The sequence below is a fragment of the Xyrauchen texanus genome, chromosome 33, assembly GCF_025860055.1.
Source record: "Xyrauchen texanus isolate HMW12.3.18 chromosome 33, RBS_HiC_50CHRs, whole genome shotgun sequence".
NCBI classification, from domain to species: Eukaryota; Metazoa; Chordata; class Actinopteri; order Cypriniformes; family Catostomidae; genus Xyrauchen; species Xyrauchen texanus.
In genome coordinates this window covers 37,720,446-37,739,666 of record NC_068308.1, presented here as the reverse complement: position 1 = coordinate 37,739,666, position 19,221 = coordinate 37,720,446, and the positions used below count along the sequence as shown (strand labels likewise).

The following is a 19,221-nucleotide window of genomic DNA, read 5'->3' as shown; positions in this document are numbered from 1 at the left end:
GATCGGGAATCGGACTACACTAGTCATACTGAATGTTTCGGGCTGTCGATTCAAAACAACTGACTCATTAGAGTCAATCGATCGGGAATCGGGCTACACTAGTCATACTGAATGTTTCGGGTAGTCGATTCAAAACAACTGACTCATTAGAGTCAATCGATCGGGAATCGGACTACACTAGTCATACTGAATGTTTCGGGTAGTCGATTCAAAACAACTGACTCATTAGAGTCAATCGATCGGGAATCGGGCTACACTGGTCATGCTGAATGTTTCGGGTAGTCAATTCAAAACAACTAACTCATTAGAGTCAATCGATCGGGAATCGGACTACACTAGTCATACTGAATGTTTCGGGTAGTCGATTCAAAACAACTGACTCATTAGAGTCAATCGATCGGGAATCGGGCTACACTGGTCATGCTGAATGTTTCGGGCTAGTCGATTCAAAACAACTGACTCATTAGAGTCAATCGATCGGGAATCGGACTACACTGGTCATGCTGAATGTTTCGGGCTGTCGATTCAAAACAACTGACTCATTAGAGTCAATCGATCGGGAATCGGGCTACACTAGTCATACTGAATGTTTCGGGTAGTCGATTCAAAACAACTGACTCATTAGAGTCAATCGATCGGGAATCGGGCTACACTGGTCATGCTGAATGTTTCGGGCTGTCGATTCAAAACAACTGACTCATTAGAGTCAATCGATCGGGAATCGGACTACACTGGTCATGCTGAATGTTTCGGGTAGTCGATTCAAAACAACTGACTCATTAGAGTCAATCGATCGGGAATCGGACTACACTAGTCATACTGAATGTTTCGGGCTGCCGATTCAAAAGAACCGACTCATTAGAGTCACTTTTCACAATCCAATGAACTCTTGACCATGCCCTAAATAATCATCTACTGCATATTCTGTTAATCCCACAAATACATTACTCAATTGTGTTGTGAAAGTCAATTCATATTTTAAATGTATAAAATATTGTCTTTACCCGACTGCTGTGAAAGCTGAAATCATATTCTGTAGTATTTGAGAACTCTGCAGGGTATGAAATGTTGTGACCATGTCCACACGTGCCCTGGGTGAGTTTAAGGTGTTCTCCTCTGAATATGCGATGTGTAGTGATGTTTCCCGCTTGTGTTGGCTCCAGTACATAGACTTTATCTTCAAGTGAAATTAGTCCCCTGTAGAAAGACAAGACAGATGAGCATTGAGCTGGCATTGAGAAGAACGTATAGCTCTCTGCAGCCATTATAGACTTCCTTGGTCTATATCTTAAAATCTGTCTTACTTAATATTTTTGTAAAATATCGAAACATCCTCAAAACCAGATCTGAGAATGTCTCAGTTCAACATCTAAGCCACTGTTGGTCAAGAGACGATTGATTTTGTAGGATATTTAGCTTATTAAATCCTATCCACAGCTATAATACTACCGCTCTGTGGTTTTTGGATCAATTTCCGCAAACCTTTCTCACACTTTTAAGTGACAGACTCCTCAGTTGGGAAAGGTCTGAAACTGCAGGCTTTTCCAGAAGTTCCAAAACTATGTTCTCCACCACATGAGATCCCCTGGAAACTCTGTTCGACCAGACGCTGCCAAAAAAATCAGCAGCAATTTGTTTTGGCCGGAGTGCCAAGCAACATCGTTTTTGTCAGAGGAGCCCTGTGGATGTGTCCTGCCAGACAGAGAGACAGGTTGCAAAAATGGGCCAAGCTGACTTAAAGAGCTACACAATAAACTCTGAGGAGACGGCAGGGTTTGGGAGTAACTAACTAAAAGTAACGACGGTGCAAGCTTAGAGATAGTTGGGTAGGCCGTAGGGATGGATGATATGACGCTATATATTATGGCGATGATATAACTTGTTAATCTGTAATCAGGCATGAGTTGTGGCTGGTAAAAATCTGAGCATGCTGGTTTAGCATCGGATTAAAGGAATTATATAGATCAGGCAATGCCGCAAACGTGCCCGTAAACTTGTTGTTGATTCTTTGCCATTCTGAACGCTACATACAGAGGATGCAGCGGTCCACCATGATCTAACACGCTCTACCGGCACACTGTGATCCAGATACCTGGATCATCTCTTGACATGCCGAGGTGCGCTTGACTACTCCACACATCTGTATATTTCCATCATTTGATGAATTATTGCTGATATAATCAATTGAAAAGTCAAGAAAATGGTGTAGGTTCACAAAAGCTGACACAGATTAGAGAAATGTGAGTTTGTCGATGTTCTCAGTTTTTAATTGTCGCTCTATTTGCACCTGCGTGCCTCAGACAGACGCGTTTGGAGCATCTCACTGGTATTCAGCGTCATAGATGCTGCATTTCTAGGAGGCTGTGTCAAGTTAAAAGTAGTGGAAACATTGAAAATCAACATTCATGATTCCCGTATTCTGTTGTGCTTCAATGCGAGTGGTTCTCATCTGGCTGTGCTGCTTGTGAGGTTCATTAAGGCGTGCTGCCACCTATTCATGTGGCTCTTAAAAACAGACTTCAAACTTGAAAAAGTCGGTGATTTTGCTTGCTGACATCACCTCTACAACCGTCTCACATACATAATGAACATTTGAAGATCTCTCTGCCCACTTGCGGCTAGTATGGTAGGAAAATCTGTACTTTTATTATGGAATTTACGTACACGTCAGAGGGCATGATTAATTGCGTAAAATTGTAATAAAAGTTATTTTTTATATAATTAATCGCACTATATTAACATGTTAAATTGACAGCCCTAATAATACTATTCTGGTTGTAAAATGATATAATCTTATATATATATATATATATATATATATATATATATATATAATACACATACATACACATACATACAGTATATGCACTATAATACATGCAACACCAATTCAAGCGCCATTAAACGTTTCCCTAAAAGTCTAAATGGGAGGTTTACTAATCTAGTCCCTGTAGTTCGCGTTTTCATTGCAATGAGCAACTATATTAATATTGCTACAGTAACTGTGAAGCAGCATTTACATGACGTGCAGATTGAACTCCACATGAAAAGCACTCGCAGAGAACGCCTCGTTTTGCTTTTAGCGCTGACATTGTCCACGTAATGATACTTCATTCAAATCGTCTGGAGCGTGATGCCGGAGAAATGCTGATGTTTCACTCCTATATTTATATTTACATTTATGCATTTGGCAGACACTTTTATCCAAAGCGACTTACAGTGCACTTATTACAGGGACAATCCCCCCGGAGCAACCTGGAGTTAAGTGCCCTGCTCAAGGACACAATGGTGGTGGCTGTGGGGATCGAACCAGCGACCTTCTGATTACCAGTTTACCAGTTATGTGCATTAGACCACTACACCACCACCACTCCTGCTAATCGTGTGAATGCGGCACACAATCACAATTCCCATCTGTGTTTGTTTTGTAAAAAATTACTATTAAGAGTTCCTTTCTCCATCATTTGATCATTGACCCTGAATCACTGTTGTGTGTTTGTTTGAGGTGTGTGCATCAGTGTAATCGGGAAGCTGTGGCTCATGCGGTAGAGTGGGTCGGCCACTAATCGCAGGGTTGGCGGTTCGATTCCCGGCCCACACGACTCCACATGCCGAAGTGTCCTTGGGCAAGACACTGAACCCCAAGTTGCTCCCAATGGCAGGCTAGCACCTTACATAGCAGCTCTACCGTCATTGGTGTATGAGTGTGTGTGTGTGTGTGTGTGTGTGTGTGTGTGTGTGTGTGTGTGTGTGTGTGTGTGTGTGTGTGTGTGTGTGTGTGTGTGTATGTGAGCGTGTATTTATGACTTTGTGGGGACCAAATGTCCCCATAAGGATAGTAAAACCCGAAGTTTTTGACCTTGTGGGGACATTTTGTCGGTCCCCATGAGGAAAACAGCTTATAAATCATACTAAATTATGTTTTTTGAAAATGTAAAAATGCAGAATGTTTTCTGTGAGGGTTAGGTTTAGGGGTAGGGTTAGGTTTAGGGGATAGAATATAAAGTTTGTACAGTATAAAAACCATTATGTCTATGGAAAGTCCCCATAAAACATGGAAACACAACGTGTGTGTGTGTGTGTGTGTGTGTGTGTGTGTGTGTGTGTGTGTGTGTGTGTGTGTGTGTGTGTGTGTGTGTGTGAATAGGACACAGTGTAAAGCGCTTTGGTAACCGCTAAGATTAAAAAAGGCGCTATATAAGTGCAGACCATTTACCATTTAATTAACCCAGACACAGCTCGCTTTCAACAGCTCTAATATATTTATGTTCAATATTTAAAAAGACATTGTGCCCCCTTAAATAGCTTCCATGTTGTTAGCCACCTATTGTTGTCAGCTAACTAATTTATCAAAACGGCAGCGTGACATGCATGAGTAGCTGGTTGCCAGCTAACAATTTTTAGTTCCAGGAACGTTCTTGGAATGTTAGTTTTTGGTTATAAAATGTTCCTAGACATAAGATAAAAAAATACCAAAACGGAAACAAACCGCTAATGTTAGGGGAACGTTCGGTGTCTGATGGGTAGTTTGGGAAGTTACAGTTTCAAAGAAGTTTCTGTGAGACACATCTGAAGCTGTTCTGCTTCATCACTGCCGTTAATCCTGTGTGTCCGTGACATCCTTTCTGATTTTCTCAGGTCGAAGGGTGAAAATCAACTCAATGCATCTCTTGTGGCATATGATCATATGATATGAAGTTATTATGGTGACGGCCTGACAGAAAGTATTACAAGAATATCACTTTCCTAACCGCATTCCCGTAGAACATTTCACTGTTGAAAGAATGTCCCATCTCGGGTAATTAATGCAAACATTACCCGCTCAACAGAGTGCTCTTTCATTAACGGAATGGCTAGAGAATCTTTCCATGAACTGACGGAAGTCTCTCGAGACAAGGCATACTTCGCACAAGGTAATTAAAATGCCCTTTTCTCAGGCTGTTCCTGGTGTACCTTCAGTCCCCGAGCTCAGTGATCCATAGGAAAGCTGGGTTGGGTAAGGTTAATGTAAAAATTGTCCTGTGTAGGGTGGGTGTTACCTCTAGCTTGACTTTGCTGAGCTCCAGTGACATTATCAAACTCACCTGAGTCCTGTGCAGGTGCTGATGCTGACGTCCGACCGCAGGTATCCCTCCACCTCACCATGATAGAAGCAGTGAATCTGGGTCACACAAGACAGAAAGGTCACATGACCACATCTGGGACCACATTTATATTATGACATTTCATAAATGTCAGGTCGGGGCAAGTTGTCACATTGATTTCTTATACTCGCACTTGTTCTTGTTGCTGCTTTACATGTTATGTTTTTATTGACTTTCAATGGGGTTAAGGTCAGGACTTTGTGGTGGCCAAATCATGTGTGAACATGGTTCCTCATGCTCTCTGAACCACTCTTTCACAATTTGAGCCTGATAAATCTTGGCATTGTCGTGCTGGAATATGCCCGTGCCATCAGGGAAGAAAAAATTCATTGATGGGATAATCTGGTCATTCGGTTCATTCAGGTAGTCAGCTGACTTCTTTTTATTGTTGCATAAGATTTCTGAGCCTAGACCGGACCAATTGAAGCAACCCCAAATCATAACACTGCCTCCAGAGGCTTGTGCACTTTCTTCTTACCCTGATGCGCCCATTGCTTTGAAATAGGTTAAATCTGGACTCATCAGACCACATGACCTATTTTCCATTGCTCCACAGTCCAATCTTTATGCTCCCTAGCAAATTGAATATTTTTTTCTGATTAGCCTCACTAACAAGTGGCCAAACAGCTGTTTAGTCCCAATCCTGTAAGTTCTTCTGTATAAGTTATTATTAGGTTGTCACACAAAACCTCCCTGCAACATTCTGGGAACGTTAGTTTAAGGTTCTGAAAAATAAAACCTACAAATTACCATTAGAGAACGTTCTGTTTAAGTTATTATTAGGTTGTCACACAAAACCTCCCTGCAACATTCTGGAAACGTTAGTTTAAGGTTATGAAAAATAAAACCTACAAATTACCATTAGAGAACGTTCTGTTTAAGTTATTATTAGGTTGTCACACAAAACCTCCCTGCAACATTCTGGGAACGTTAGTTTAAGGTTATGAAAAATAACACAATTTCATACACAAACACGCCTCATAGCTTTACATGTTGGTGCCAGTGATGTTAAGTGTAACAGATGTGTACGATCACCCTCAGGGTCCCGTGTTAAATCATTATAATGCTTCACTTGGCGTTGGTCTCTTCATACTGCGAGTCATAACTGAGAGATGATGCATGTGATAGCACTAAACCTTTAGAGATCTGAGAGCCAGAGTGTTCAATTCAACAACATGTTTAACGTCCCAATGCTTTAAGTCATTCTTAACCACTGTACGAGATATTAAAGTCCCGCTCATAACGCCGTTGGGCAGAGTCCGACCAGAGCTACAGAAGTCCAAACAGGCCTCAGAGGAGTTTTGCTTCAGCCTGAAATAACGGCTTGCTGGAATTACCACATACACAACTATAAAACAGTCTTAATCAAAGACAGTTGAGCTGGACACACAAACACACACACACACTCCCTACACTGCGAGTGAATGCACTCAAATGGAAACACGTTCTTCCCACAGCAGTCCTGGATCCCATCAGAACAGCTCAAATCTTCCCTTTTAGAGCAAAAGACATGCAGTCATTTTGAGTGATGCACAAATGTTTGCTATTATATTAATCATTGCAGAATTTTGGTCAGTTTAAATATAAGTTGATTGCCTCAATTCTTTGAGTTCTGCTCACTTATTAGGGTTTGCAGTGCGATGTATTAAAAAGAAGAAGAAGAAGAAAACCGTTCTTATTGTCACACATTATACATACATTTGTGCATATATACAGTGAGATTTTTTTCTCACATAGCCCAGCTAAGCTGGGGTCAGAGTGCAGGTTCAGCCATGATACGGTGACCCGGGAGCAGGTAGGGTCAAGGGCCTTGCTCAAGGGCCCAACAGTGGCATCTTGGCAGTGTGGCTTGAACCCCCGACCTTCTGGTCAGTAACCCTGAGCCTCAACCTCTGAGCCACTGCATCATGCACACATGCATCCGTGTGTATCTCTGCATGAATGTGTGTAAATCATGATTGACTGCATTGAGGAAGACAGAGCATCTGTCTTGTTTTGTGTTCCAACTTCCCAAATCGGTTTATCCAGCTCAAACTCAGCACAGCATTCCCGTCTGACGGCGTTCCGCTCAGGGAGTTTGACTGTTTTTGAGTGACCTGAAACTCTTGTTTCCCATCAAAACAAAAGTATGTCTATATTGCTTTACAGTGTCGTGAAAATCTGCAGAATAAGCTGAAAAAGTCGAAAGGATTTATTAAATCTCACGATCTAGTGTTGTGAAACACCAAATCTGCCTCGCTGAAGCATTTAGGGACATTTTTGTTCTGCCTTTCTCTCTTTCTTTCCATGTGTTTTATTTTCATAGTGTTTTGGCACAGATTTAAGGCATCAGTACTCTGGCGGGGGTAATTGGTGCTATGTTGGAAAGCATATTGAAGAAGACAGAGTCATTGATCCAGAGGTTTGGCCTGACATGCCTTCAGGGCTCAGTGTGTCTGTGACTCTCAGACTAGTAATCTGAGCTACAATATAAAGCTGAAAACGCACAGAGGTGCAACATGGGTGGTTTGGCTTCCCCTGGTGGTTCCACTGCTTCTCCTCTAAAGATGTTGACTGGAGATCATCCAACATTTGCTCAGGGAAGAGATCAGTGATGCGATAAGGTTTTAACTGCAGCTCTGGTGTAGGTAAAACAGAAGGTCAGAGGCCTTTTTTATCACATGACAACAGAATGGCTACCTGCATGCAGGGCTCGAGTTGAGGTGGGGATGTGAGGGTCTGCCATCCCCATTATTAAAAGAAATGGCAAAAAGTCATCCCCCTTGTAACCCCCCCTTCCATCCCCTGTAGATATGTCATGTATTACTTATAACTAATTGTGCAAGTAAAATATTGAATTATCTACGTTTGAGTTTAAATAATTAGCCGATCATAATTATATTTCAACATATTTGGGGTTGCCAGATATCAAGAGGTGACCGGCAAATTGTATGTTGGAGTTTAGGGATGGATTGATGTGATCTTCCCAGTGTTCACATGATCATAACTACAAAATATTCATTCATTTTCAGGATTTTAACCCTTTAAATGCCATTTTGTTTATATAATGCCACTGTTGTTATCACAGTCTGGGATATGTCAATGATTAGCAACAACACTGATTTTGACGCATTATAATTGTGTATGCAGTGTCAGATAAAAATACACACACACACACACACACACACACACACACACACACACACACTCAGGACCTTAGAGGACACAAATATTGGCTTCAAAAAACTGCCATAAAAATATTAAATATTAATATTACTTTCCACTTTCACTGACGTTTTTTAACCAACATTCAAATTATTCATTAATTTTCATGATTGTAACCCTTTAAATGCCATTTTGTTTACATAATGCCACTGTTGTTTTTTAACAAACACACACGCATTTCTCAATACACACTTACGAAACACACTGACATCCATAACGCACCCACACAATTTTAGCTGCATCATTTACTCAATTGTCCTCCAGGTCTCTATAATACAGCACACAGAAAATAAGAAAAAAGCATGTATTTGCTCCATAGGCTAATCATGAGAAAAATGGCGCCATCTGGTGGAAAATATAAAAAAAATACAAATACCGGAATGAAAGTATAATATCATAGAATTCATGATTTTATGCTTAAATGGCACTGGGATCAAATATTGCCATTTTAATGGGTTTCAATGGGGATATTTTTGTCCCGAAGGTCCTGATTGTAACTATTTTGAGCACACCGTGTATTATAGATGTATTATAGGAACTGAGGTTGAAATATCAAAATTCCCGCAGAAATACACAACTTTGGCAAACTTTATTCCATTGACATTAACACAACCAAAATGATTGAAAAAAATGAAAATTAAAAGACAAAAATGTCCCTAAGGTCGCATAAGGGTTTTAAACTAGGGCTGTCAATCGATTAAAATTTTTCATAAAATTAATTACATGGTGTCGCATTTAATCGCATATACAAATATTTGCTGAGAAAGCCCCTCATATAACAATAATTCAATATATAATGATGAAATAATTATACATAGTTATCTTTAAATATTTTAAATATATATATATATATATATATATATATATATATATATATATATATATATAAAATAAAAAATATTCAGATAATTAAAATGCATTATATTCTTGTGGCAGAAGAGTTCATCATTAATAAGATACAAAAAGTGGCTTTAGAATACAATGTATTGTTTACTACCATATTATTGATCATAAGTCAATCATTGTCACACAGTTCACAGCAATCCATTACACAAGTGAATTTGTCAATCAGTTGGAGATTTATTATGAGGGCTTGTTTAAGGACCCGTCAATTTACACCTGCGTCAGACGTGCTTGTGTAGCGTCATAAACATAATATTTTTAGGTCACTGTGTCAAGTTAAATATAGTTTAACACTCAATCTTTAAACACATCTTGAGATCCCTTAGTTCGCATTTGCGCTCCATCGAGTGTTTTGAACACAAGAATGTAACACATGTTTGTGTTGTTCTGCTGAAGGTTGTTTTATTCACTGTATAAACTGTGTGTTGCTCATACAGCTGAAGTTTCACTTACTGCCCCCTGGAGTAAACAGGTGGTACTACAAGCTTGCATTTCTCAGGAATCTTCCTTATTACAGTCCGGGGGGCATTGTGATTAGTTGCGTAATTTGTTTTCGACAGCCCTATTTTAAACAAAATAATTTAACTGCTTTTGTTTTAGTAAAAGTAATAATAATAAAAGACTATTCCAAACTACTCATGTCAACATTTTTATAAGAAAATGTTAAATCAGTTTTTAATCACTCTGCTTGCCAAATGGTTACACCACTTCAACATTTCATCATAGAATGGGTGTATCAAAGTAACTGCATTGTATAAATTGCATTTTTAATGTAATAGATGTGGTTAAAAAAGTCTGGCATCTCTACCCTTTTACATAAAAAATTAAACTAAAAGGAACTGTAAATGTTTTAAACTTTGCATGAAAAGAAAAGTTTGTCTTGATAGAATTTGAATGTTTTGCTTGACAAAGGCTTGACAAAAATAGTTTCAAAAAGCTTTAAAGTTTGAAAGCTACTAAGTATATGTGCATTAAGGGATCAACAGATCACAGAAAAACAAACAGACAGACAAAATCTTTCATTTTGGATGGAATCGGTGGTTGTTTACCGTGACATTTGGTGAGGTGGTGACCGCTCTTCCATCCGCCCGATAGTGTGTTTCTGTGTAGTGACTAGCAAACAGACCTCTGTAAAACACATAAAAAGAAAGAGAACTTCATTTCATTAATTTCAGCAGTATTTTGTCTTGCGTTATAAGGAATACTGAAGCAGCCTCACTTTGATATCAAGTATTGACGGACCTTTAGAAACATTAGAAACATTATACTGCTCTGGTTGGCTAGTTGGAGCTTAACCAATGACACTGTTGTCACAGCTCAGTTCTGTTTGACATCAATGTGAAATTAAATGGCATGAAAACACAGATGTAACCACCGTACAGAAACTGTGTCATTTTCAAAACATGGACAGTAATCCCTAAACCAATACTGCAGCGTCATACGATACGATCTCTTTTCTGTAATAGCAAGTAAAACACGATCAGCTGTAAATGATCACGGATCAAAGCCGGTACTGCAGAAAACCCCTCAGACTATGAAAGGATGTCCTTATACTGTTTCTCTCTTCATCTCTCTCCCCACTAAGATAATTGTTGTGATCAGGCACTGGGAGTAATTACAACATCTGCCCTTTATTTGTTCTTAAGCAGCTGTGCTTTCTTAACCAAAACCTGCCCTGAAGAAAGTGACAAACTCATGAGGATAATTACAGCACTGCTGAGTCAAGGAAAAATCACCCAGTCTGAGAAAAAGAAAAAAAAAAAAAAACACTAAATGGGTCATCGCCGGGCTTTTACTATCGGCATCTAAACGTTAGATTTTAGACTGTTCATTTATGATTTTACTTTGATTAATTGTGCATTCACACATTATTGTATTAGCCAAAATATGTTAAATCCCATAACATTCTGCATTTTATAGTTAATTCCATTTTTATGACAGTATTCTGCAATTCTGTCCGCTTTTTACGCATAGCGGAAATCACAGGGACCTAGTTATGGCGTATCGTTAATAAAATAAGCATTCCTGTTGACTGTATCACATTATTTACAACTAAAAATACAAATGGCATTTGACGCCACTTTGTGGACATTTCACCAGGAAACTGGAGCTCACATGTGCTCATACTTTCAACAGCACTTCCAGTTTCAACCACTGGGGACAGTGATTCAATGGAGCATAGACTGTAAAAAAAGATGGACGACGCCCCTTCACTCTTTTCCATTGGTGAGAACTGAAGCCGCCAGTGTCCCGATATAGCGCAGACATCTTGGGACTTGAGTCTGCGCAGTTGCGATTTCGGGACCAGACTTGCGCAGTAGTGAGCAGGAAGTAAAGTCGTGAAATCAAGGCCCCGCCCTCACTCTCGCTGAATCAATCGCAAGCACACGCCCCTGCACTTTTGACTTTTGACTTATGACGGTGTGAAATAATTAATTATAGAAATTTAGATATTAAATTTAAAGCTCCAATCTCCTCAGTCCTCCGAAGATCCCGAAAAAAATCAGTTGGTGCTTCAGTGACTACTTCACTCCTGTCAATCACAGCTGTCAATCATGATGTCACAGCACTGGTTTTATAGCATCAAATAACTAAAAACAAACTTATTTTGAAAACAAACACTTGAAATGACATCAACGTGATAGAAACTACAGTAAATGACAGAAACTATCTTTGGAAAAAAGATATGTGAAGTGTCATTTAATTGTTTAGTTGGTCTCACATCCCGTTGAATAACATGGGGAGGCGGGGTTTATGACCTATACTAGGACCAGTCACCGGGGGGCGATCGAGACGTTTTGGCTTCACTTTTGAGGGCTTGTGCGGCACACTTGCAATGGACTGATTTTAGCTTAAGAACTTTCGACTTTGTCACCGAATTCCACAAATGATGTCCGAAGGTAATAGGCAGCCTGTTCATGACCAATCTCAGTAATGATAAATCACGAAGACACAATAACAAAGACAACATTTTTAAAATGTAATACATTTTATTCCAATGGAAACAGACAACTACACGCAAACAAGCAAAAATTGCCTAATTTTTCATTTTTACTATAGCATAATTTCTTTTATCCTTAAACACCTTTGAGAACTCTTAAAGAGAATGGAAATGAATTTCCCAGAGCTGTTTTCAACTTTCAGGGGGAAATTGTAGCTGAGGTGATCTCGTCTCTTCAAACTGTTCCCTTTTTCATTTGAACCTGTGCTCCCTTAAATTGAATTAGACGATCTTATTGATCTCTCTGGAAGTAAGAGGGCAGAGTAACATTAGTTAGAACAAGCAATCGATGGAAACCCTGCTGTACATTTAAAGGGAAACAGCAAGGTTTCTAAGAAACTAAGAACACTCTAGATTAAAAAAGGGGGGCTTTTGGTATCTATCAAAAAAACACAATGGTACAAAGACAATTTCATTATTATTTTCAAACCATTTCAAACATGCTCCGACATATATGTGGAGTAACACTGGAGTAAGCAGTGACAATTAAACCCAGTCTCCCCTATATCACAGCACTGTACCCATAGAGACCAACTATTAACCTCAATTTATTTGTCAGGGACAAGCAGAAGCATGGCACTTAGACAATTTGCATAAAAGCTACAAATAAAAACCTACTTTGTCCTTCGAGTTTGCAACAAGATGAGGATAAGTTAACCCATAGCACCACATCACTTTGCCACTAATAAGCAAGATTCATCCCAACACTTTATTAGCTTTATATGTAATTAGATCATCATATGACATCATCGCCATGTCTGTCAGAAAGCTACTTACAGCAGGAAACAAACTTAATCACAAGAAGAGGTTAAATCTGACAAACATTGTTTTCCTCACCAACACAGCAGAACTTCTTTGGAAGAAGGGTAAAAAATCATGCTGTGGAAAGACGGCTGCTACAAAAGCCAAAAGCACAAATAAAACTAATCAAATCATCACTTACAAGGTGAACAAGACACACAATGGGGTAGTTTTGTTTTCCCTGGCCAGTTAATGCTTTTTGTTCTCACTAGAGTGAAAACTAGAGAGGATATAAAGTGTATCACAAGCAGAGCTTAGTTTAATAGTTCAAATGGAAATTTCAAAGTCTCTTGTTGTTTCAAACATATATGCAGCTATTTTCTTTGTGGGAAAAATATCTTTATCCAGCTCTTTCCACACAATTAACATTAACATAGTTAAGCGTAGTGTACACTACATGACTCAAGCTCGTCTCCTTTGGCGTTTTGTGTCGACGACGGGTCTCTGACGAGAAGTCTCAGAATTCACTACGAACAATCTTGTATTGTGCATACTCCTGCGACATGCGACACCTAAGCTATGCCCTAGCAACCACATATCAATGCACTAAACACTACTCAGAACACTTCAACAATTGCATAGCAAAGCCCTGGCAACCACCCAGAACACCCAAGCAACCACTAGAAATGCCCTAGCAACCACAAGAACCCCCTAGCAATCACATATCAACGCACTAAAAACTACTCCGAAAACTTCAACTGCATAACAAAGCTCTAGCAACCACTAAAAACACCCTAGAAACAACTTAAATCACCATAGCAACCACCCAGCAATACACTAGCAACCACCCAGAACACCCTTGTAACCACATATCAACACACTAAAAACCACTCAGAAAACTTCAACTGCATAGCAAAGCAATAACAGCCATCCAGAACACCATAGAAACGACCTAAATCACCATAGCAACCATCCAGCAATGCCCTAGCAACCACCCAGAATACCCTAGCAACCACTTATCAATGCACTAAAAAGCGAAAGATGAATAATGAGCCACAGCCAATGAAATATAGAGAGAACACCAGAAGAAGGCAAGCTATTAGGAAGCAGAAGACAAAAAAAACTATTAGAAAATAAAATGAAACTTCACCCACATCTCCCTATCCGCTGTCTTTATTATTTTCAGCAGTTTTTCTTAAAAGTTTTGCAAATAGCAAAATGTGCAAGCCATTCTTTCATGTTTGTTTAAAGAGGAGAGTAAGGCTTGGATAGCAGGAGACAAAAAATTATTAGAAAATAAAAAGTCCTTTTGTTTATTTATTTTTTCCTTTAATGATGCAAATGGTGCACCTTGTAAATGGTGCCAATAAAGCACGGAAATGGGCGAGTGCCCATGTTTGTTGACATGTTATCAAGAATAAACTGCGTGAGTTTGTCAATTCATTTAATTCTCTTAATTTTAAGATGCATTTTTGCAGAGCCTTTTGAAACGGGATGACACTAAAGACCGATTTAATGGCCGTTTTTCGCCAGTTCTGTTCGTATCTATAGTGAAATTATAGTACGATCAGAAAATCAAATAAAATGAATGCATGAACATGTACAATAAGGACAGAGAAATAAGCAGCATGCACATTAAAAGCTCAGTTACAAGTACTCACTAAAATAAACTCCAAACGTCGTGTTTGTGAATAATAAAGAGAAACTGTGGGGGGCCTGGGTAGCCCAGCAAGTGAAGATGCTGGCTACCACACCTGGAGTCGCGAGTTCGAATCCAAGGTGTGCTGAGTGACTCCATTCAGGCTTCCTAAGCAACCAATTGGCCTGGTTGCTAGGGTGGGTAGAGTCACATTGGGTTAACCTAATCGTGCTCACTATAATGTGGTTCTCGGTGGGGCGCGTGGTGAGTGGTGCGTGGATGCCGCCGAGAATAGTGTGAAGCCTCCACACGTGCTATGTCTCTGTGGTAACGCACTCAACAAGCCATGTGATAAGATACTTGAATTGACGGTCTCAGATGCGGAGGCAACTGAGATTCGTCCTCCGTCACCCGGATTGAGGCGAGGACTTAGAGTGCATTGGGAAGTGGGCATTCCAAATTGGGGAGAGAGAAAAAAAACTTACTTATTAAATTTACTTATTTTGCGCAGTATTATGATTTAGCAAAACACAGATGTAATGATTGATGTACGTCCTCATGAAATCAGAGACTCTCTCCTCGAAATCCAAACACAAGTGGTCAAAAGAGACGACCAGGTGTAACGGTGATGTCTCGCTTGTACATTTGTGATCAGATCACCCAAAACTCATCTTAATGCCAGGTGTACACGTGGTCCCAGTCGGGGACGAATGGTCATGCAGTCCTGATGTTTTCGCACCAGCACAATGAAAAACAGGACTGTGCGTCGCAGGGCGTCGACTGCAAGTCGTGTAGTGTAAGCTTGGCTTTACCTAAATTCTCCTAAAAGGACAGTCTTGTGAAAAATGTAAATAAGTCTATGTGAGAAGTGTTGGGAAGAAACCAACTAAAAGTAGTGACGCTAATAACTTTTTCAATAGCATGATAGTAGGTCAGATATTTTTACCGAGCTACTTTTTCCCCATGATCCCAGTATTTTCAACTTTGTGTGAACTATCCCTTTAACGCTGCATATCTGCCGGATTTAAATGTAGAGCAAAGAAAATGCAATGATGCTACAAAGACAGACACATCCAGACTGGAGATCAAACCTTAACTGAAGAAAGAAAAGACAAAAGAGTAGACAGTGGAGGGGGTTGGAGGGGGGAGTAACGGCTCAAATTATTTTCCAGAACTTGGCCGACTAAATGCAGATTCAGCTGCAGTGAACTCGTGCCGTCTTGTCAAGGACAAAACGCAGTTTTCTCATGCTTCACGGGAGAAATCAGGTCACAGCTCGTTCTCGAGCGAGAAATGATTTCCTCTTTATCATCTTACACATCTGCTTGTTCTCTCAGCTGATAATTGGAAGATGGATTAGTAATACAGAGTCTCTATTAAAGACCTCAGTTTAACATCTCCAGTGCAACTATCTCCCAAGAGATTTATGTTGAGGGCAACACAGGACATGAAAGCTGTAATATATCACTAATGGTAGTGAGGAAGAAGTTGGATGAAACATCCAAAGCACATCTAACATCAATTACAGAAATTAAGTGATTGATAGCTAATAAACAAAGGCAGGCTTAAATCAAAATAAAAACACAAGACAACACACATTTTTAATAATTAGCAACCACCTATCAGTGTCCTAGCAACCACCCAGACAGCCTAGCAATAAAATATAAATGCACAAAAAACTACTCTGAAAACTTAAACTGCAGAGCAAAATCCTGGCTACCACCCAGAACACTCTAGCAACCACCTAGAACACAATAGCAACCACCAAGCAATCCCTAGCAACCATCCAGAACACCCTAGCAACCAAATATAAATGTACTAAAAATTACTCTGAACACTTAAGCTGCATAGCAAAGCCCTAGCAACCACCCAGAACACCCTAGCAACCACATATAACACTACTGTAACCACCTAGCAATGCCCATGAACCACCCAGAACACTATAGCAACCACCTGGAACACCATAGAAACCACCTTGAAACCACTTATCAATGCAACTACTCAGAACACTTCAACAACTGCAGAGCAAAGCCCTGGCAACCACCCAGAACACCTTAGCAACCACTAACAATGCCATAGCAACCACCTAAAACCCCATAGCAACCACATATCAACGCACTAAAAACTACTCTGAAAACTTTAACTGCATACCAAAGCTCTGGCAACCACTAAAAACACCCTAGACACAACCTATATTACCATAGCATCCACCCAGCAATACCCTAGCAACCTCCCAGAACATTTACATTATATTTATGAATTTGGCAGACACTTTTATCCAAAGCGACTTACAGAGCCCTTATAACAGGGACAATCCCCCTGGAGCAACCTGGAGTTAAGTGCCTTGCTCAAGGACACAATGGTTGTGACTGTGGGGATCGAACCAGCAACCTTCTGATTACCAGATTACCAGTTATGTGCTTTAGACCACTACACCACCACCACTCCAACCCTTGTAACCACATATCAACACACATAACAGCCATCCAGAACACCCTAGCAACAACCTAAATCACCCTAGCAACCATCCAGCAATGCCCTAGCAACCACCCACAACACCCTAGCAACCACTTATCAATGCACTAAATACTATTTTAAAAAACTTCAACCGCATAGCAAAGCCCTAGCAAAAACCCATAAAACCCTAGCAACCACATACTGTAGCAACACTTTAAAATATACTCACAACATCTTAGCAAACACATAGGAATGCCCTGGCCTAACATCCCCAGTGTTAGGAACATGTAGTAATTGCCTCAATATGCACAAAGAAAAGTCCAGTGAGGTCATTTCATGCCAGAGTTAAGACAAGTCTCCTGCATCAGTGTATGTTACACGACATCTGCTGTGGAACTAATGTAATACAATGCAACCTGTCAATCCAGGAGTACAGTAGCCACCTATCTACAAGCCAGGGTTGCAATCTATACAATCAATGTACTGTATTCATTAAATAAACACTATCTTTTGCCAAAAGAAAAAGAAGACAATATTAATGGTTGTGTAGTCACATTAAGCACTGAGGGAGGGACAACAAGAAACATTTCGAGTTTTAGCATCTTAACTTGAGCTTTGGCTAAAGTTGAACTTAAAGGGAGAGTTCACCCAAAGATACAAATTCTGACATCATTTACTCACCCTCATGTACTCCAAAACCCATATGACTATGCATTTCTTTCCTCCATGGAACACAAAAGAAGTTAAGCAGAATGTCTCAGTCACCATTCACTTATATTGTACGGGAAAAAACTGTTGCAAAGAGAGCGAACATCTCCTTTTGTGTTGCACAGACAAAAGAAAATCATAAAGGTTTGTAACAACAGGGAAAGTTGATTTACTTATTATTGTATTTTAGTTTGACACATATTGTCATTTTTTTTTTTTTTTTTCATAAAAAGTTGTTTGAGATTAAACAAAAATTGACAGACCTCCTGTAGTACAATAATGTCCAACTATGGGTTGAGGGGCCATAAAATCATCCCTTAGTATCCGATTTCTAGAGCACTTACAGGAATAGCCCAAATAACATTGCTGTGTTGGGAGATTTGTTGAAATACAATAATCCTAGGAAATACTCAGGGGTTGATGTAATCACACCCCATGGCAGGACAGACGGTGTTGCCAGTTTCTAGCTAATGCTGTAACTAATAAGCAGTTACACCCTTGGACCGGACGGTGAAATGTGCAACGCTTGCCTCATCGCAAGGGCTGACGAATTCCACCAAACCATTTCATATCTGCTCTTTATACATTTGTTTGTCAAGACGGACTGATAACACTATGAATTCGGCAAGAGTAGGTTGATAGTTCTTCAGCTGATATTGGTCTGTTCTTGCCGAAATTCTAATCACTGCCCCCAGTGGCCGAAGCTGGAAGTGTTGTTAAACATATGGGTATGTGTGAGCTTCCATTTTCACCGAGTGGCACCAAAAGCGAGTCATGTTTTTAGATGTAAATGATATACTCAACCTTGGAATCACACTCACCATTGTTTACGTGAACACTATTAATTCCAGGTTTCCTTGGGACCAGAACCCATGGCTCAGAGGTTCTCAAAAGTGCACGGATAAAATGTCTGAATGGAGATGGCGCTTGTCAGTACCTCAGTAAGCAGAATGGGGTTGTTCTCAGGGTACCGGAACATTTGTTAGCAAAATGTTGAGTTCCTGTGTGATCTTGAAGGTAAAACATGAGAAATACTGTATCTAAAGCTTAATAAATATTGACAAATCCAAGGGATACAATATACCTCAATGGGCCATAATCTCCACTTTTGTAGCATTTACTATTTACTAGCTTATTATCAAGCCAACACACTGTTACTATACAGACTCAGTTTAATCCCTGAATCAACACCAAACATTTCTGACTGTAACTCCAAACTTGGCACAGACCTTCAGGCTGGTCTGACTTGGGTTTTTATCAACGATTTTCGCACAGTGGATGATTGAAATCCCCAAGATCCCATAGACTTGCATTGACGGAATGTTCAAACTAGAGGTCGACCAATATTGGATTTATATATTGGATTTACGATTAATCGGGGCTGATAGTTGCCTGTTTTAACTATCAATAACTAACCAATAGTC

General features: G+C 39.8%; 1 protein-coding gene across 1 annotated transcript in view; it reads right to left on the bottom strand.

Annotated features, from left to right (window-relative positions):
* Window positions 1-19,221, bottom strand: part of LOC127626889 (disintegrin and metalloproteinase domain-containing protein 12-like) — a 143,932-nt gene that overhangs the window by 62,868 nt on the left and 61,843 nt on the right. The window contains exons 4-6 of the mRNA XM_052102993.1: window positions 10,301-10,379; window positions 5,085-5,161; window positions 1,005-1,197 (exon numbers count right to left, since the gene is read on the bottom strand). Coding sequence (XP_051958953.1) covers window positions 1,005-1,197; window positions 5,085-5,161; window positions 10,301-10,379 — 349 coding nt within the window. The remainder of the gene's footprint in view (window positions 1-1,004; window positions 1,198-5,084; window positions 5,162-10,300; window positions 10,380-19,221) is intronic.